Source organism: Daphnia pulicaria, chromosome 7, assembly GCF_021234035.1.
Source record: "Daphnia pulicaria isolate SC F1-1A chromosome 7, SC_F0-13Bv2, whole genome shotgun sequence".
Taxonomy (NCBI): Eukaryota; Metazoa; Arthropoda; class Branchiopoda; order Diplostraca; family Daphniidae; genus Daphnia; species Daphnia pulicaria.
Window position 1 is genome coordinate 5,954,263 of NC_060919.1, and position 22,034 is coordinate 5,976,296.

General features: G+C 38.9%; 1 protein-coding gene across 1 annotated transcript; it reads right to left on the reverse strand.

Moving 5' to 3' along the window:
- Positions 1-1,956: 1,956 nt before the first annotated feature.
- Positions 1,957-21,706, reverse strand: LOC124349635 (probable G-protein coupled receptor B0563.6). Its single transcript, XM_046800394.1, has 6 exons — positions 21,140-21,706; positions 10,874-11,023; positions 5,817-6,100; positions 4,937-5,223; positions 2,448-2,646; positions 1,957-2,363 (listed from the first exon to the last, which is right to left on the reverse strand). The coding sequence occupies exons 1-6, from the start codon at positions 21,606-21,608 to the stop codon at positions 2,208-2,210; spliced, it is 1,545 nt and encodes a 514-aa protein (XP_046656350.1). The 5' UTR covers positions 21,609-21,706; the 3' UTR covers positions 1,957-2,207.
- Between the last annotated feature and the right edge of the window lie 328 nt (positions 21,707-22,034).

Below are 22,034 nucleotides of genomic sequence, written 5' to 3' on the forward strand. Positions count from 1 at the left end.
CCTCCTTCGTGCATTTTAGCGGGTGTTTCCTAATTGATACAGCTAATAATCAAAATATAACTGTTGTAGTATTTATTATGTGTTGGCACGTTTGAGTGAAAGGTAAATGTCACGAATGATCTCATTTTTATAACGCAATGCTTGAGATGACAACTCGGCAGGAGATGTGTAAGAATGTAGTACAGCTATGCGAGTCCCGCCAGCATATACTGTAGTTATGTGTCAAACGGAACAAGACATTTGGAATTCCCTACGTCCAGTCTCCAGCTCTTATTTTGATTTTGATTTAAGACTCAAATTGGATCTTATTTATCGATCGATCGAAAAAGCCCAAATTATATTACGACGCTTCTTATTATTATTCCCCGTGTTTTATAGAGTCCCCGTTTTTATTAGCTATATGAACTTGCGCAACTTACATTTATATATGTTACATCACGCTAGAGTCTATAGTATATACCTGCGTGATACAATAGGGAGAATCTATGCCTATAGGCCACTGGTGTGTCTACATAGCAGCTCAAACCGCGCGTGACTGCCTTTATAACTTTTCGTGTCCATTCACGAAAAAATAAAAAAAAATTGTTTTCAGCACGGAAATATTACGTTACCGTATTATTTCCACGAAACGGCCCAAGGGCTTTTGCCCGACAGTGACGTAATACTACACATAAAGCGATAGAGACTCTTTTACGCTCACCGTTATATTTCGAATGTGTTTTTTTTTTCCAGGCCATATAATGTTGACTAGTAAAAATTCCAGCTGGTATAGTATACTTGATTCCTTTTATATTTAATCATAAATCAAATTATAAATTTTTTTTCGTGACTCTGTGGTGTTCCACATCTTTAACCGCACAGTACAACAAACTAGAACAGCCTGTGAAAATTCGTCGATCCGATATTAGTATTTGCATTTGTCTTTTTTTTCAGAATGTGATTTTCTCTAGCTTCTGATGGCTGCGCGGGTTTTTCAAAACTGTAAATTAAATCCTAAATTTGAGCGTCTAATAAATAAATCGCAATTTCCCTTTTATGTATTTATTTATTTTTTTAATATTTGCGCGCAACCTATACAAAATGGTGTTCACCTGTCCAAATAAATTCACTTGACTGCGTGCGGGTGACTGCGGATTGTATAAGAAATGTGCGCGGAATATTGGGTTATTTATTAACACGCTCTAGAGTTGCACCGGGAATACCCCCACCCCCCAGAAGGGCCCCCTCACCCTCACCCTCACCCTTACCCTCACAGTCTGTACATATATTAATGCACCACATTTTCTGCCGAGCGTGACCACCAGCAGCAGCTAATAGGTGAAAATCTAATCAGACTTTCCACGGGTCTGTAATGATGACGTAGATGGGCCAGCAGCAACGCCAACGCCAAACACAATTTCCGATCTCGTAAAAACCCGCAACGTTGGCAAAAAGTGACAATAAATAAGGGCCAGGAAATGAAAACATTCCACCGTGTGCTGTGCGGATGGGATGATGATGAATCTGAAAATGAATCAAACGGTTCGTTCGCCCCAATAATATTCTAATATGGATGATGTATCGTTTCCAAAAAGAAATTTGTATATTGTTCATTGCTGTCTGGTATTTTTTTATTTTTTTGCGGTTGGAGTCGTCGTCACGGAAACACAATTTGAATTATTTTCCAATTATTATGCAAATAATAAAAAACAAATGGTATAATATCTTTGATTTAAAAAAAAACCTTGTATAAAAAACAAGAAAAAAGAACACATCAGTTTTATAATATTGTGCAAAATAATACATCAGACATCATGTATGTTAATATATCTCGGCTTCGAAATATATCATCTCATTCTTTTTCTTTCGGAGCGCGTTCAATATAATGATTGGACTCATTGAGGCGATTATATTTCACGGAATAATAATAAGTTAATAACACACACGCACAGAACGTATAATATGTGGTCGCTTATGTTTTTCTCTGGTACCTGCTGGAACGCAGCGCAGATAAGAATCAATCATTTTAAATTTTAAAATTAAAAAAAGGTATAAATGTCGTCTTTTTTCTCCAGCAGCTGTTTGTGTTTGTTTGTATGAAATGTAAGCTGATATATTTAAAAAAAAAATGCCAACTGGTTGAATATATTATAATATCTATTTAGCGATCCATCGGTGATATGGATGCGTTATGTGCTGGCCGGTTCGAAAATCAAATGGAGGTTGGATTACAAGCAAGTCTGCTGGGCGGCCGCAGTTGGCCGGGTGGAGATGCGCAGCGTCTGGAACAGAGTGGCTCGGAAATCGCGTGAGAACATGCAGTAGATGTAGAAGGTGAACGAGTAATTGGTCACCTCCAGAATGTTGGCCACCGCCCGGAAAACCTATAATCAAATCGGCCCGTGAATATAAAATCAAAAGGAATTCTATATTTCGGATTTGATTATATGAAAATTGAAATGGCTGACCTGGAAGTAATAGGATTGGAGAACGGCTTCGTGGATCATGAGACTGAGCACCAACTGCGGCGTGATGCAGACGGAAAAGAGGATGGACGTCGATCCCAGCAGGAACATGAGCCGCTTCTCCTCCCAGTAGCGCCTGGAATCGTCGGCCGGCTGCTGCCCGTTGGGCATCCTCGTCTGCTGTTGCTGGCCTCCTCCCAGTCTGATCAAATCAAATTTTTTCAAATATTATATCAGCTACTATTCGATCCTCCATTTAAATTGAATGTCTTGCCACTCTACTTTTTTAAAAGCGCCTCAAGTTTAAATGTCAATTGAGCTCGTCCATATAACGAAGACTAGATAACTTTTTCGACAATAAATTTACACAAGTTGTATAGAGACGGCGCCGGATAAATCAAGCGCTTGATATCATAAGTTTTGTACGACTTGTCGGGAAACTAATTGGCATTGATACGGTAGATCATACGCCTTATAACTGCCAACTCTAATAATAGGGCGGGCGGTTGAATAGTATACGGGACGGACCAGAAAAATGGGAATTTATTTCACTCGACTTATTTTCTCTCATTAGATTCCAGTTTATTATCAAATCTGGTTGAAAAGTTTCTCGTCCAACCTGATGATGGGCGCCGATTCCGGTTTTATTTTTTATTTTTTTCAATTTTTTTGCTCCATCATCGTGAATGGGGTATATAGGTATTAGATATTCACGAATAAGACATGCTAGAGATTAGCTTTCTATATGAGCTGGCTGGAAAAAAAAACAAATTTATTTCTGGGTTGAATAACCATGTGTGGTCGGTCGCCCCATTCAAAAATGCGCAACTAAAAAATGAAAACTAAAAATTAATGTTTTGGTGAACCGGAGCCAAAAAAATGACGAGGTCAACGACGTTGTGTGTGTAGAGAGAAAACGAAACGTGCTGTGCTGGCAATTATCCACGTCATATGTGTAATATAATAATATAGTCTGCTGTACAGCTTTCTTGGCGTCGCTTGCTGGCGTCAATAATGGAAAAAAAAAGATATCTCTTTCCGGCTTATGCCATTTCCTTTTTGTTATTCCACTCTGAGAATCCAAATACGTATACACAATATCTATAACGGCGTCCATAGTACACTATATAAATTTATATATGACGACAGCTATGTACACAGCCAATATACAGCGGCACTATCGATCATTTATTTGTTACAAGTATTTCACAAAAGAAAAACAAAAATTGTCTTCCGGATTTGTCTCAACTATTTCGCGTATTATGATGTGTGTGTGCGTGTTATCTGTACCGCGTAGAGGCGTATAAATGTATTATACTTTCTCTCATATTTTCTCTGAGCGCAAAAACCGAATCGTTAATCACAAAAGGAGTTCGGTCAAAAGAGTCGGAGAAACTTTTTTCTCGGATGGTTATAATATCCTGGGATTTCCTTGTATGTGCTGTTCTCTTATTAGCTTCCATTTGATTTATCTCTCTCCAGACACGGAGGGAGTGGTGTCATGTCATGTATGAGATGTCTGTATTTGCATACGAGCTTATATTGTACTACACATATATTTCGCTATGCAAATATTCAAACACATATAGCGGTCGTACGTGGCAGTCATGGGCGGGGAACTATACTGGCTGTGTGGATGAGTCTTTCACACGTCTGGCATATAATATCGAGTGTGTGTGCAGAACCACTCGAGAATAAACAAGTTTGGCGGAGCGAATAGAATATAGAAAATAGAAAATAAAAAGTCTATAGTGCGGAAATCTCAAATGTGTGCATAAGGGACTGAAACCCAGACTGTATTACAGACAGCACGTAACGGGGGTTGCGCGTCAACCGAAAGTCTAAACAAGGTATAAACCGGGACGTCGAAAGGAAAAACGAAAAACCAGCGCAAGATCAACTGGAATCAAACTCTCGAAAAACCAAAAGGGTTATGTTACTATGTTATTATGTTATTATAATATACCGCCCGATTTATTACGTATTACGCCATCGACTAGCCTATTTGCAACTCGTTACAGTCAGTTTTAACACAACGATTTCGAAATCGCATTGCCTCCCGCCATTTCTCCAAAATTTGAAATACCATCAACGTACCAATCGAGGACCCCCCCATGTAAAAAATAAAAAAAAAAAGCAGATGTCTCCCCGGTAAAAGTTTTCGGGCTACTGCCCTCAGTCACGAACCAATTAGCATATGCAAATCTTTCACGATTTCTTTCACGAAGCCGCAGGGGGGAAATGTCGACTTTTTTTGGGGCCGACTTTCTCCAAAAAACCAAAACCCCCCAAAAAACAAACTCGTCTATGGCCATTATACATAACTCAACTATGCGGAATAGAATATAACACAAAGTCTCTTTTGGTGTGTGCATAGACATCGTCTGCCACGCACATCAGATGCTGATAAATCAATTCACGTTATTTGATTGGAAAGTTGATATGCCATTAGACTCATTAGAGATTAGAGAAGAGAAGATGGAGAGACTCACTCGGTTCCGTTGCAGGCGGAGCCGTTGTTGGAGACGAAACTGACGGCCCCGTCGCGGGTGACGGACGCGATGACCATGGTGGGCGACGAGCCGCTCGTCTGCTGCTGGTCCCGCTCCCGCTGCTGGCCCATGCTGCTGCCGTTGGCGCTCTGGACCGACGACGGCGGCGGGAGGAGCTGCGAGGCCGTCGGCGCCTTGGTCAACATGCTCCTCCGCCTGGCGCACGTCCGCCTGTACACGACGATGATGCAACAGTTCAGGTGGACGATGATCAGCGTCGGCGCCATCTTTTAATTTTTTTAAATAATAAAATGGAATGGATGAGATATCATCCATCGAATATAATTCATTTAGGTAAAAGGTATAATACACTTTTGATTATTTGACGCGGGTTATTGACGTAATGTGCGGATCATTTATAGTGTCGCGGCTGGGGGGGGTGAGAGCTGAGCGGCGTATATTAATGGCTTGGTCGTTATAATTCATCAGGTCGCATCGTCACTTTCGTGTTGTATATTACATGGGAATATAACCGCCTGTCGTGTTGGGCCATCAACATCCCCCCCTCTTTTTTTTATTATATGATTATATTTACCTCCGTTGATTAATTTCCGTGTCAACAGATGTGACGTCCGAAAGTGACGCCGACAAATTTGTTGCTCCCAAAATAAAATGAAAAACAGCAGCTGCGCTCACGAATTTAATACAAAAAAAAACTCCTCCCTTTTTTAAAAAAACTATTCTAACATTGCAATGTGTTCCAAGTTGGCGGGCTTTTTAAAATTGCCTTTTCTTAGAGTTAAGTGAAAATTCGTTTGATTTTCTCATTTTCTTTTAGAGACTTTTATTGAGGGTGAAATAGTTGAATCATCATTTTTACTTTGAAGATGACTTCTAAGATCCAGAGGTAGACGGCCCAGAGTGTGGAATGAGCGAAGGAGGGGTTCTCGCGCTTTCTGTAGACGGGCAATCCGTCGGGCAGCGATGAGCAGGTGATGACGTGGGCCCGGAACAAGTAGGGGAGGTAGAGCGAAACGGCCAGGAGAGCCAAGCCGAGGGCGACGAGCGGAGTCTTTTTGGCAGCGAAAGCCCGCGTCCGTCCCAGCCGGCAGACGGCCAGGTAACGCTCCACCGTCAGAGCCACCAGCATGAAAACGCCAATACCTGTTTTATTTGGGTTTTTTAAAATAAATATGCCATCAACGTTGCATTTAAGCGAAAAGAGAAAAGACAAAAAAAGAAAAAGACAAAAAGAAAGTCAAGTCTCGAACGCGGAATTTAAAATACCAAATTATCAAAAAGGAAAGTTCGAAACAATTATCGTTTAGATATTATTAACGACGGCTGCTGCTGTCGCTGACGGCCGACATTGCATCCCAGATCGTTAGATCATTTCGAAATCTATTCTACACAAGGTAATGGAGTTGTAATCAGCTTTGTTATAGATTTCAGTTTGTCTATTTCCCCATTGGCGATTGCGTGATTGATCGAGGTACAAACGGGAGTATAATCTTCCTGCTGGCAACATAGATAATATACAGCAGAGCCGATTTGAATGGAAAATCGCAAGCAATTTGATTTTAATTTTTTAGGGGAATAGCCTTAATTCTCTTGGGGAAAATTAATGACGCAATCACGCAATTATATTTCGGTTAGGTTATTATTTATTCGTCTCATTTCCTTTAGCTTCTATACTCTGTGAGTTTATATATGCGTCCGCTGTGTGCGAAAACTCATTTGTCAACGGCGAGTCCAGCTCTATACATGTTGACTGTTCATATTTGATATATAATAGCGCATAGAGCGTATACTATAGGATATAATAGCGCGGGCCATTCGTGACATTAGCGCTGTACATCAACAGCAGCAGCCAAGCAGAACAAGTTGCATGTGGACGTCGTCGTTGGATATACATTCCGCTGAAAAGCTGCCGGCCGGAAGAAAAGCTATATAGGGCGTCATAGGGCAACTGTCACATTAGTCAATATATTAATCTCCCAGCGAGTTATATGCATGCACGCTGTTTACATATACAGCTCTATATACATACATTATTCAGGCTGAAATTTTCGCCTCGCTTTCCCCAGGAAAAACACAAGATAGTAACGTATGACACTTTTATTTTCATAATATTCCCAGCATATAAGCTAATATACATCTTCATTCCAACTGGACTTGTATTATAGCTTATTCGTGACGTATAAGTAGACACGGTAAATTCCACTTTTAGTTGTTTTTGTTTTTTTATTTTATTCAAGTGGAATGGACTCGGAATAAAGAAATCTTGCGCTATTAAAATCCAGGTATAAAATTGCCTCTGCTATGTATCCGTTTTTTGGAGGCTAACAGCAGCAATCAGCATTGATAATTTTAATGCACAGCACTTATATACTTCCCCTCCGGTTAACATGCGAAGATATTCAAGAAATATAATCGGACCCGTTGAACCCTAGACTGCTGAAGTGCACACCCACATGCAAACGGGTACGGTTGTTATATCTGTATAGGATGAAAGGGGTCCAGCTACTCTGACGACGTTCTTTGATATACCTTCCGTTGCGACTAGAAAAATAAGTGTGTCTGAATTCAATTCCCCCCGCAGCAGCAGCAGTATCACATGCTCAAAAGATCCTTTCGTTATTATTTGTGGGTCAACAACAGCAGGAAAATCGCAAATCTCCACACGTGCCAGGAACTACCCAGAACGATAAGAATGATCGCCCATGTTCTTCTCGATTTCCTTTCCATGTTAAATCAATGATGACTCTGCCAAGTAGAGTATCAAACAAGTTTCAAACCATTTTTGATATTTAATTTATTCGCATCATCATATTCCATTCACGCAGCCAAACCGCTAGAAGCAAATCCTACATGTTCAAAATACTCGTTTCGGTCAAGAGTTAAGTTACATAAGTATCTATTTATTTGGTCATTTATACATTAGCAGCTATAGAAACAATGAGTGTTGCAAATATAAGAAACTCTTTTTTCTTTTAGTTGAATGATGTCAACGATGTATATACATTACAAGTCGATGACATATAAAGTTGTTATGCGCTCCTGCTGTACGCGCGTCATCAAATCCAAACAACTGTTATGACGTAATAATAAGAAAACCTTTAACTTTTTAAAAAGAAAAATCAAACTTTGGAGACGAACCCTGCTTGGTGACTAAACTGCGCAATTAATCTTCTATAATATACGTTACGTATAGTCGGATAATAAGTTTGTATGTATACTAGGCCTACAAGTTGGTTATTGCGATGGTAGTACGCTCGTTGATGGATAGCAGACGAGCGCGGTGATTCAAACTTTCCGTCGAATAAAAGGAGCCAATTTACACTGTATAATTTCTCCGAATAAGCTGAGAGAAAAGGACGAATATATATTATAGCTATACTAATATGACCTTTGTGCGAAACATATATCCATCGTCGTTCAAGATTTTCATCTACGGGTGGTTGAGTTAATCTTTTATGTACATCCCATCATCATCTATATATAATAAGCAGCAGCTGTGGAACCTTAATAAATCCTCCGGTGTAATTGAATTATCTATCCAAACTGCCTACGTATAATACCGAGTTTGAACTCGCAGCCCACCAAATTCAATTTCCAGAAGGAAATCACAGGAGAAATCTATTGCGAATTTTATCGACAATATTATTATATCTAAGATACGTCCGTGTGGAAGTCTCCTGATGCAGAGGCCATATTATAATGTTTTGGGATAATCGGTGCTTTGTCATCACAGAGAGCCGTGTGACGTACATTATATATTACGTCAAAGGGCAATTTCGCGAGTGTTATTTATAAGAAGATATTGCTGCTTTTATTTAAATTCTGTAAGTTGATGTAATTATAGCTCTTCTCCGATAAATGCAAAGTGCAATTTCTTAGAATTCAGGTGGAAGCGCGACTATATAAAAGACGATTATCCTTTGATGGCGAAACAAATGTCGTGTAGGCTATAAATTGCGCAAGTGCCGCGCACGTGCTGTTCACATTAATTCCAATATCACAGTTGAGACTGTAAATGGATGGAGAAGAGAATTAGCATTTAGAAGGCGTCATTTAAATATACTTATCATGCCGAATATTTATAAGGTATATAATATCCATACTGAATAGGCTATACTATTGTTTTTGTTCCAGCAACCAGACACAGTATGTAGATTCATCCAATTAATTGGTCTGATAAGAATATTCAAATGATATAGCCTAATAGACTAAATAACATTCGTCTCGTGTTGTCAAGGGAAACTTTTGTTTATCGTTTGTAGTACCAGCGCATCACAAGTGGACTGATTAAAGAGCTTCCTATAATCATTTACTGCTGGGTGCATTTCGGAAGGAAATTCAATCACGCGAAGGAAGAACTTTTCTTTCTTTAACACGTATACAAAACCCAGCAACAGCAGCAGCACCACCGGAAAATCGATAAAATGACTGGGTCAATAAATCAGCAGTCTCAGTATATATTTATTTGATTGCGCAAATGTTTGTGGTTGCTGCGGACGCGATTGCTTATGCATGAAACAGCGTTCAAAGTCCCTGAATTGAGCGCGGGTATATATATTTTTAGCCGCGAGCTGAAGGCCCCTTTATGCTGCAGCTTTATATGCACGTCAACCGCCCAAAATCTATAATGTAAACTATGGCCGAAATCAACATATATAACAGTGAATGAAAGGTATTTTGATATTAAAGGACTCCGACATAAACTTTTGTCGACTTGCACTTATGTCAAAAACAAATGAGAGTTTTGAGAACAAACTATGGACACAGATCCCAGTTTGTGTTTTTCCCTGGCCGCGGGATATGTATAATAGATAAAAATATATAATAATAAAAGGGGGGAAAAAGCTTTCAACTAGATGAGAAACGTTTCGTGATTTATTTCGTGTTATCTCAACAGCAGCAACACGCGACCCAGAAATAGCGTGATGGGAAAAAGGCCCTTTTACCATTAAAGAGTCTCTCTCTCAATTGTTCCAGAAGCCAGCAGCAGCATCCACTTCTTATTCTTTTTTTGGCTATAATGTTACATCATCCTTTTCCAGGCACTCAATTGCAATTGATTTTTTGACTGGAAACGGAGCACCATCAACACCTTCTACTTATATTTGCCAATATATCCGGAGCTGTATTTTTATTAGCTATTAACTTTAACAGAGAAGATTGGGAGGGCCAGTTTATAGTTAACAAATACCCGTTTAAGAAAGATAAAAAAGAAATCGGAAATGAGACAACCCCCAAAAGTTGCAGGTACAAGGGTATATTTATCACACGCAGCAGCCAAGTTTTGATGACTGTGCAGCAGGATTATAGGTGCAACCGGTGCACCAAAACACACACTTGCACACACGCGTACTTAAGATCAAAAAGCTTCGTTACACACATATTGTGTCCCAGCGGAAAAGGATGTCACGTACGCGGAGAAGAATTATCGATTGATGTGAGGGTCATTACGATTTTGCCATGACAGATTTGCTTGGATATAGCCTACATCCCGCGGATGAAATGTTTTTTTCTTTTTCTTTTTGTTTGTTGTTCGTATATCAGACGCCCTGCATTGATCCCGATGACCCGCATCATGTCTTTCTCTATCGATGATTTATTCACGCACAAAAATCCGCGTTCGTGCTGACATTTTCGCACGAAATTTCAATTCCCGTCCTATATTTTCCTGGATTATTTTTTGAACTGTTGATCCTCGTGTCATCATCATAGCCAGCAGCAGAGGGACATTTTTTCAATCGCAATTTCAACGAACGCCAAAGACGTGAAACTAAAATAAATATTGACTAGATATCGCTCGCCGTTAAATTAATATTTTCTTTCTTCTGGAAATTTAAACTAGCGATATTGGCGCGTTTTATTTTTAGCGCGTGCAAATATAAACTCTGAGTCTTCTTATTTATTATATGTGCTTACCCAGACAGGCGTTGCCTAGAAATAGTTCGAGATGAGCGTGGAAAAATGCCTGGGCGAAACTGTTCCAAGGTCCAATTTCGTTGTGGAATAGAATTCGACTGGAAAAGGGCAGCGCGAAAACGATGGCCAGCAGCGCTGCACCGGCGTAACCTGTTTCGATTCAAAAAATTTGAATCGACATTATTATTTTTTTCCTTTTTGAAATGATTGATTATATTATATATTTAAGTCTCAGTCATTGGCTTATATGAATGACAAAAAGACAATAAATATAGGTGCGCAGTGGTGTGCTGCGGTTTGAATGAATCAGATGACAGATATGCTGGGTTGTTGTTGCCCGGGAAAAGCGCCTAGAGCGAAAAATGCGCATACTGGTTAAATCTCCATGCTTAAAATAAGTCTGAACAGAAAAATATAGGTCTATCTGTATACTCTCCCACGTCACATGCGCATCAACAGCAGCAGCGGATTAAATGCTGTCAAATAAATCCTATATAGAGCCCCACCTTTTTCCATAGCATAAAATAAAGTTTATAGGCGAATATATAAGCCGAGATAAGCATATTTCAGTGATTTAAATATTACTTTGTCGACAAATCTCCCAAGAGTACATGGCTTACGTGATTTTATTTTTCTTCCAATCATATAAAAGTGAACGATTTGTATCGACGAATGAGGTTATAGAGAAGATTACAGTATTACAGAGTCCCATATTGACACTATTCAGCTATATACACGTGTAACAGCTCAGCATTTCTTCTCGATCCTATAGACACATTCGAATAACCGCAATCACGCTGGATACCTTTTTTCTGCCGACGATTTCATGTATATTTGTTGTCTATTTAGTCCGCGTGCGAGGTTATGTATATAGGTGCCCGAATGTCTATTTTTTTGGCGCCCCCCCCCCCCCTGCTGATGATGATGTTTATTTATTTCCCGCACGACGTCGTCAACCGGCGCCTTTTGTCAGCTGTTTTTCTCCCCCCCCCCCCACCCTGTTTGTGTGTATCTAAACTTTTTTATATATACGATTTCGTATATATATAAACCCCAATAAAATATAAAGTTGCACCCAACATCCAGCGCACAGAGTCCAAATATTTACACAATTGATCGACGGACCCTATTATATATCTAGCTATATATCGTGTTTTATTAGGGGACGACTGCTGCCGTGCTGGTGCTAAAAAAAAGGGCCGTGACGAGGTGAATACGAATCAAGAGATCGTCGGGAATAAAAAGAAAAAAAAAGAAACGCGCGCGGGATTGACAGTCTTGTGGGAAATCCGGCCTATTTTGCTCGGTCCCGCTCGGTCCTTATATACGTGTCTGTATATTACGACGTATGAGAAATCGTCGGTCCCACAGGAATGTTATATATATAGGCCTTATATATTTTTATATTATATATATGGACTATATATAAATAAGTTGCACTTGCTGGGCGTCCAGTACACATTCAATCTTTTGGGATGGATAATTATATAACATTCACGGTCTGATGTGGAGGAGATGGCGCCATACTGTGAATCGAGCAGCAAGTCATTTGCGTGTGCACAATTTCAAATTCTTTTCTCCCTTTTTTCCAAATCAAAAGTCAATTCTCCTATAGAAACTATAGAAATCAGAACCGAAACAAACAGAAACAATTTCAAAAGTTTGAAAACTTGTCTTTTTCTTTTTCCTTCCATTTATATTCACATCCGCACAGCTGTGAGTGCACATATGACAGGGTCCATTGAGCATCCGCCGGATAGTTTTATTTCTTTTCTTATACACTAGGAAAAGATTGATGACACACACGACTAAAACATGAAAAATGGGCTGCGTCTTTTTCAAACTCGGGCCGAAAGTTCAAATCCTGTACCCCTTTTTGAACGAAACTTTGTGATTGATGGACGCCATCCTCCAACATCAAATGGTAAAGAGAGATATATAAAGCCATGAGCATAGCACGGAGTTGAATGCGATATAATTTATATGACGTGTCATTCTCTGTATGTATAACATCCTGTGATTGGTTGGCCTGTTCAGTCAGCACATATATATTTTCAGATGTATAATATTTTATTTTATAGATATAGATCCTATTTGTAGGGGGCGATTTATAATAATACTTTGAACAGATCTAAAGTCATTGATTTATTTCCCAGCTATATTATATATTAATATGTCTGTGACACGGTGACACGATAAGAAGGAAAAGACACTTGATCAAGTGCTATGAAAGAAAGAAGAAAAAAAACGGGTTTGTATAGACGAAATGATATTATACGTGAATTCTTTTCATTCCATCTGAATTCCTATTGCTGCTGCTGCTGGAGGAACTTTCTCCAAGAATTTCTTAGAATTTTCTTTTCTTTTCTCTCTGCTGAATTGAGACTCAACAATTCCGACATAGGAATCTCTATAGCTTCTCTTATTTAGTTAAATAAAGCCTTTGCTGTAGCCTGTAGCGTCGCAATTGAGATCAAAACACGTGGAATTTCTATTAATAGATTAGTAGGCCTAATAAGTTCGCTCATAGCACCCGAAACGACGAGGCTTTTTAGCATATTAGCTCCCACATTACTGTATTATATTATTAGCTATTCGATTTCTCTCTGCCACTTTTCTCTGATGTGTGCCGTCACCGACCAAGTGGCAACTAGGCCACAAATAAGTTGAGTGAGTAATTTGGCGTCGTCGGCGTTAATTAGCCATTCCCCCCTCGTTCCCCAGTATAGCATAGAAGCAAGCGTAGGCTACTATATACTATATTGCTCCGCCGTATATAATTATGCCATCAGCAGCAGCAAGGGTCTTGTGCTGTTGGACTTGGGGCTGTATGGGCTCCTGACAGCGCAGGGTCTATATATGCAGGCCCTTGAGTGTTAGAGATGCTGCGGCATTCAGCGCGATTGTCAGGGCTACGCTGATGATGAAGGAAGAAAATATAGAAGAAATGTATAAGAGGGGGGAACATATCTAAGGAAAAAGGAGGTACAATGGTGAGCCCGACTCAAGTCCTCTCCTGTCTCGTCAATCTTGCTCCTGGTGGTCGGTCTATAATATATAGCGTCTAGACGTAATATTGGTTGGCTAATATATATAATATAATATTATGACCGCAGTATTATAACTAAATATAGCTTTTATAGATTATGTGATGGTTATATACACACTGCTTTTCTCTTATTGTGACTTAGCATGCGCAATGCGCATCAGCTGATGTGGGTGAAAGTGACACATTGTCCTATTAACTTTTGCATCAGGACTTTCTGTCTAATAATATCTCATCATGTTGACTCTAATATTCGTCTAATATATGTATTTGATCTTAAGCTTATGTATTGATGATCGGCGACGCTATATATAAATCAGTTCACCGGGTTGGAATATCCGCAAGGCCAGCAGCAGCAGCTGTCACGAATATATAAAACCTGTCAACATCCCAGCACCAGCTCGCCAATGCAAATAATTTGATAAAGATTTTTCGCTAAATCCTGTCAAATGTTTGTGTTGTAAGTATATAGGCTCGCTAAAGTTTTATCTGGCACAGTTCAGCAGTCAGCAACGGTCGATAGAACTTCAATGAATGAAAAAAAAAAGAAACTCTCTCGTCCGACTCCCGGTATACTAATACATTTATGTAAGTAGCTATTATTTGCAGCGTGACGACCTATATATGTACATATTTTCGGTTGAATGTTGTATGATCAAACCTGTTGTTGTTGAATTCGATTGAATTCGTTGTCCTATATTTATCTGCAGTGATGTATATCCCCCGTTCGACTTCCCGTCACAACGATGCCACATCCAATCACAGCAGTGAAACAGATTTATATAAAAAAAAAAAGAAAAATATGTTTTTAAATCGCTCATTTCTTTTTAGAGATTTTTTGGTGTCCACAATCATTTTTCAATTTGGTTGAATTTTATTTAGAACTCTCGGTCGTCTTATATGGGCAAGATAATTCTATCGACATAATTTGGTTTTCCAAAATTGTCATTGCGGAAATTTGTCAAACTCAAGTCCCTAATATGACAATACAAATTTCATTATATAAGACTGATGGACATCGACGAGCACAACATTCATTTCAATTGTTTCTTATTAATTCAGATTATAGGACTTATATAGGAATATTTAAAAAAAATATTTTAAAATATGCATTAGGCCTAAATATTTTTAAAAAAGAGTGAGATCAAGTTGGATTAACCGACCCCAAAAGATCCTCTACAGGACGTGTAGCACCATGGTTATGTAAATGTGGGAAGTCTCCAATAACGTCAACAGTCATCTCCGGTTTCCAATTAAAAACGTTAGCTATAGGCCATATAGTAATACACTGAATGATCCACGCCGAAAGCTAATAATAATATGCTTCGAATTTTATCGTGTTCCGAACACATATAATGTTATTCTTTAAAAAACTACCCACACGACTTCTTTAAAGCGGTAGTATCGACTAAAGCTCCGTCCTTATTGGAGAGGTTCTTCTTAACTACAGTCTTGCAGCACACGCGGCTATGCAAACACCATACCAAATTCAAGAGTTATATTCTCCGAAACAGAACGCAGCGTAATTATTCAAATTCTACGAAATCTACACAATAATTGACCTATATACACAGCACACACTTTTCCATATCAAACAAACGCTGATTCATAATGAATAATGAAATTCCTATCCATCGCAAGGCACTAGGCCCTGTGAAAGGCTTTTCATATAGTCCAAAAGTTAGTATAATAATATGTAGATAGGCCTGTATCATTTAAATTCTTGGAAATATGTTGTACATATTGTCCAATCGGGTCGTTGGGTAGGTATGTAGCCTATAGTATTATACTATATACCTGTAACCTCGCGGCTGACGCCCAACCTCAGATGTGTATTATTTCCTGCTAGGAAAATATAACAAAATGTATTTCAGTTTTCAAGAAATATATTGGTACACATGCTGGCCAACATCTATAGCGTATAGATAGATATACGTATACAGCAGGTTTTGGCTTTATACAATATATATGGTTAAATATAATATTTCCTTCACGAGTCTTTCGTTCAGCAATGTATATAATATAATAACAAACAAATCTGCTATTTGGTTTCCCCTTTGCCATCGCGTTTGCCATGGCAAAGTCGTCGTTCCAGCAGCTCGTTGATCTCGGGTGATGAAAAGCCCCCTTATTATTATTATATATCACTCTATATATAGTTTATACTGTTGTGGCCCTTATATAATAACATTTAGACTTGGGGGTTAAAGTGTGTCACACATACACTCCCGAAAAAAAAAATGAATCTGATTTATCACGATGGAAATAATATATATATTATATATATAATAATAAAAAGAACAATCACGTTTGTAGACAGCAGACCGATCCAGCTGAGAGTGATGATGCATGGAGAGTTTGATAGTTGACTCTTGTCTGCTCTATACCCCATGCTCTATAACACCATCATCACACCATAGCAGTTTATATAATATAATATCGGATCAAAGACACCACGTCGTTTGCTGGCCGTTTCGAAACGGCCATAAAACTCCAATATATTTTATACATCCAACTGGGGATGGTGGTGGACGTTTTAACCCCGAATAAGACCAAATAAATCTCTTCTTTAGCGTTTGGTTGACATCATTTTATATAGACACTTTCAGCCCAGCAGCAGCACAGCACACAGCAGGGGGATGAAAAAAATAAAGCCCAAGACGTTTTATATCTTTTTCTCCCCTAGCTATAGCCTATACAATTAAACACCGCCCCACTGCACACAGCACAGCATCCACCCTTTTATATCTAAAAAAAAGGATAAAAATGTAACCCTATTACTTTTCTTCGACTGATTTTCTCACAGGAACATTATACTATACTACCCCCTTCTTCTGTGTCTATATGCTCAAATCCCCTCTCTCAGTGTCTGTATACATTGGTTTGTGGGAAAGAAATCGAGGGAAATCACAAGGGGATATAATATAAAGTCACTTTTAGTCTAATGGTCTAATACGATCCAGAATAAAAGGGCTCGAGTTTCGATCTATTACAATATATTCGTTCCTTTACATCTCAGTCCTTCCTGCTTGCTATATAGCTATAGTATATAGGAGGACGAAAAACAGACTTCCTCTTTTTCTATTATATTCTTTCTTGTATAAATCCTTTTCCACCGAATAAATCTAAGAAAGAAAAAGAAAAGTTTCTTTTTCTCTTTACTTTCTTATATAGTAGTATACTATCACTCCTTTGCTGTGCTGCTGCTGGTTCTCCTATATATTTAAGTTTATAAGCTATTTTGTTTGGTATTGGCTGTCCTCCTCCTGCTGCTGTGTGTGCTCTGTAAAGACTTCCAATAGCCTACCCGCGAAAAAACGCAGATCGTTTACTATATAGGAAACAACTCCAGCAGCAGCCAACAGCCAGCACGCACGGCATATGTGCTGTCTAATATCGATCGACTTTTTGCAGAGCACACTTTGGTGATTTTTCATTCGTGCTGTGCGGCTTGGCGAAATGACATGTCCAACTCCAATCACTCTGCACTAGCAGCTGTTTGTGTCGCCCTTATTAACTTTACAGATATATATATATACATATATAATGCTGCTGACTGCTGACCTTTTGTGTAATATACAGTGCAAATAATATATAAATCTATATGTAATAGGCCCCTATATAAGCGTTGCATGCGCATCAGCTATATCCCAATATAGGTCTATATTCAATATACCTACACACATGGATGACAGCCAAATTCATTTTGTCGGAAATGCACTTTACGTGTGGTCGATCCACATAATGCCACCTTTTTTTTTTTTAAATCCTATATATGAACCCCTGCTGCGTATCATACCCGCATGTCTTTGGCCAGCAGCACAGACGCAATACCGAGGGTGGGAGGAGGGAGTTTGGTCGTACTATATAACCTGTGTTGGTAGATCAAGCCAAAAAGGGGGAAGAAAATATACGTAGCCTACATTGTATATAAAAGAATATATATAAAGATCGAATAAATTTTCTTTTTTTTTCTTCTTCTTAGATTATTTCTCCCCCTAGCAATTTGTACCATCTTTTATACAATAAAAGAGACTCCGGTCTCTGCGTCTATATCAATCTAGAATATATACAGCATATATATATACATACAAGGTTTGTCGGGGTATGTCACTTATTATATAAGGGTTTCTGGCAGGAGGCGGAACTATAAAATCCCGGCCGACAAATCTGAACGTTCGTAATATTACATAGAGAAGAGGGAGAGTCACGATTCTCTCTCGATGGCCTATCGTAAAAATATATTAGACAATTTGTCCGCGTTACCCATTGCACTGCAGCAAAGCAAAATACACAGCTCAAGCTCCTTTGGGGATATATATATATATAACAATTTAAATCTTTTTGAATTTGAAATCCCCACCAAAAAACCTATAGTATAGATCTTTTGTTTGTGCGCTATTATAATATACCGCACCAGCCGCTATTCTTTTCCAGCATCAGTCTCCCAGAGCCGCTCAGCACAAGTCTTTTGTGCTTGTATATTATATAAATAATAATAGAATAGAATCTCTCCGCGTATATAAATATAAATAGTTTTGGGTGATGTGGTGGTGGCAGCTCGCGGTGATGGATTTCTGTGTAGTAGACCAGCAACCCCTATGTGCGTGTAATATATATAAAGTGAACTATCACTTGAAGTAAAAAGCACACGTGTCATCCTTTTATAAAAAGACGAATGCAGGAGAGCTGGGGGTGTTTATAGAGGCTCTTGTGACACAAAGGCATCTGGGTTGCCCCCTCTTCTTTTGTAGCACTATATATATATATAAAATATCTATACGTTAGACATATCTTCCCATTTCAATACATCAACTTGATTTCGGGGCGTTCTTAGATGTTGAAAATCAGTCAGAAACTCAGCTCTCTCCTTGCAGCTTTATAAAACGCAACTTATTTGAAAAAAGAAACGAAAAGATCAAAACTTGTATTTGATTTTTTTTGTGCAACTCATTCGATAAAGTGGGTCAATTTTGAGAGAGAAATTCACAAGGGAAACACTTTTGACGCAAGGGTCAATAACCCGACACCATGAAAGCATCAAAAATTGATATGGCTATATCCTATGATCCTATCCTATATATACGTTCCTGTACAATTTGTTATAGCCTCTCTATACATGTTACCAGACGACCTTTTGTGCTGCTCGAAAGAATTTCTATTATATACTCTATTTCTATACAAGCGTCTGGGAAAAAGAGAGAGACACAGACAAGATAAACATTCATCACATCATCGCAGTTAAAAAAACAAACACATCTCCAAAGCGAGCGGGCGGACGCGGGTTTTTTCACAGCAGCAGTAGCGGCCATGCAACACTTTCAACGCAAACAAACAAAAACAATTGGAGCTGAGTGCACCAGCAGCACAGCGCAGGAAACTAATACATAGGCCTATTATAGAGGCGCTATAGGCAGGGGCTTATATATACGTGTGCTGACTGATGATGGTGTGTAATATATCCTATATATATGTGCTATGCATGTCTTATTAACCGGGAGAAGTATATAAAGGAATATAGATAGGCCTATTATAAGTTATTATATTAGGCCTATCTCTTATATCTATTCTCTTGTTATTGATAAGATGTAGAACTTTTTTGAGGGTGACTTTGTAGGCCTATATACACATTGATTGAATGATGCGGGCTATATATAGGCCTACCATATATGATATGCAAGCTTGCTGATGTTTATTATAGGCTTGATGGATATTGATCACGCCCATGTCGTGTATTGCGTACACAAATCGATATTAAAAGGCATATCGGAAATGATTGAATCGGACTGGTGTTAATAAAACTGAATAAAAACAATAACACGTTTGTATATGATGGAGGGGGGGGGGGGATTGAGACAAAGGGATTCCAATTCCCAGTATTATACACAAGAAATCCGCATCAAAGGAAGTCTATAATTATGACTATACTGGATTTTTTAATTTTTCAAACTATGTGATTGTGACGGGCTGACGGCCAAAGCCGAGAAAAGTTGAATCTACTGCGCATCAACGAGTCCCATCATCACACAATGTGCTGAATCGTCTGATGTGATGGCAACGGGCATTCGAGCGCAAAAATACGTTTTTTCTTTTTTTTTCCCCGTTTCTATTTTTATGCATATCATTTGTAGCTACACGAATCAATCTGCATAATCCTGTAGTGTACCCCTTATACATTGCTGCGTTTTGGGTAAAAGCAAGGGTCTTATATTATTATGTATATATTCTCCCTCGCTCGCTCGGAGATTCTTTTAACTTCAAAGGACAACATGCATTATTTGCGACAGACTGCGCAAAATGCTGGCTAATATGTAACCGAGGAGATAAACCACTCGAAAACAGCAGAGATCACAAAACTATTATAGGCCTATTGGTTGGGAGGGGTTAATATCAAACCATTTTTGATATATAGTAACCTATATATATTTACGTCATTAAGAGCTGTGCATGCCGACCGTGCAGCTGTATATAGACCTTGAATCAATAAATTCCTTACTAAGTGTTCGAATAAAGAATAGGTATAGCCTACGATCCTATATCTAAAGTTATATAATAGCCTACACCCAACAATACACTGGTTACATATTAAAGAATCCTGCGGAGGAAAGTGGTATTATAAATATAGTAGCTGCTATCCAGCTAGCTATATAGCGCCACTCTATAATAAAAACACACAAAACAGCGAGTGCGCCGGGCACAAATGGGTTCAGTTCGTCTAGACACACACGTCATTAATCGACTTATTCTTGCGAAAAAATAAAAATAAAAATATATCCCTGAGCTGGCCATATCACTAATAATACTATAAAAACCAGCAGCTATAGAAATACACAATATCTTTGTCCTAGTCTGCTGTATTATATAATATAGAGTCTAAATTGTGTACCCTATTATACGGTACCTCTATATACACTTTGCGCCCAGTGTGAAGTTAGAGCACTTTGAAAAGAAGAGAGACGCGGAATATAAGTATATACTATATATAGGCGTCGGCGGGTCGTCATCGAAGCGCAAAATCCTATGAGTACTTTTTATATATAGCCTATATTTATTTTTCGTGTCTTTATATAAGAACTTTTGGCCAAATTCTTGGCATTACTCGACTCTATCGGTCACTCGAGATTATACACGCCCGTCTAGTCTCTATTACTCGGAAATGATTGGATCGGACTGGTGTTAATAAAACTGAATAAAAGGGAAAGTGATTACATAATCGGTACCTCTCATGTAGACGTAAGCCGGCCCTCGCATGGACGGTCGAGTCAAGACGATCAAATTGAGAACGTTGCCCAAAATACCCAGAATGCAGATGGCGGGCAGGGCGATGCCGTACGAGTAGTATTTCAACCTCTGCATCTCCTCGTGCTGTCTGGCGCTGCTGAGGCTATTGTGATGTTGCAGCTCCTGCTGGTGATTGCGCAGGATGCCGGATGGCGTCGGGACGCTGCTGGAGCTCATCGATGACAATGACCAATCGGAAGTCACGCCGTAAAGGTGATGCTGGTCGTTATTGCCGCTGACGACGTTGGGGTCGAAGAAGGAATCCCCGGCAGCAGCACTTTGATTGAAGCGAGTGAAAGCAGCGCCAGTCAAATAAGCGGTGATCTCTGGCGGACATTTGATCACAATCTCCGCCAGAGATGATAAACTTAGAATGTCTTCAACGCTGGGATCTTCCATGATGATCATATTTACTGAAATATTTTTTAGTGTAGAAATTTAACCTACGGTGTTATATGATCTAGTATATACGTATACTTTTTTCCCCAATCAATTCACTCGCCACTACATCGTGAGACTGAATGAAATGCGGGCCGACCCTCATAGCCCCTTATATGCTGCCGACTATAAGATGTACCGGATGACTCTCGAGTGCCATGCGCAGAACTCAGTTTGCTTATACATCTCACCCAGCACAGCACCGTCGTATATATTATAGCCTAATATGCACACCTGTTTCTACGACGTTTGTAATATAATATGCAAATATAAACATGTATATAATATCTGCGTTTTTAAAATAACGATTCCATTAAATTCATCGATTTGAAAAAATAAAATAAAATGCAATAAAAAAATTCCTGGAAAATATGGAATGTTATTATAAGCTCATCA

Bases quoted from the DNA above. Each gene is read 5' to 3' on its own strand.
- LOC124349635 (XM_046800394.1), bottom strand. From the start codon at position 21,608: ATGATCATCATGGAAGATCCCAGCGTTGAAGACATTCTAAGTTTATCA. The intron at 2,647-4,936 runs GTGAGTCTCTCC...TGATTTGATCAG, and splicing joins TCCGCCTGCAACGGAACCGA to ACTGGGAGGAGGCCAGCAAC. The intron at 2,364-2,447 runs GTCAGCCATTTC...ATTTGATTATAG, and splicing joins TCCAATCCTATTACTTCCAG to GTTTTCCGGGCGGTGGCCAA.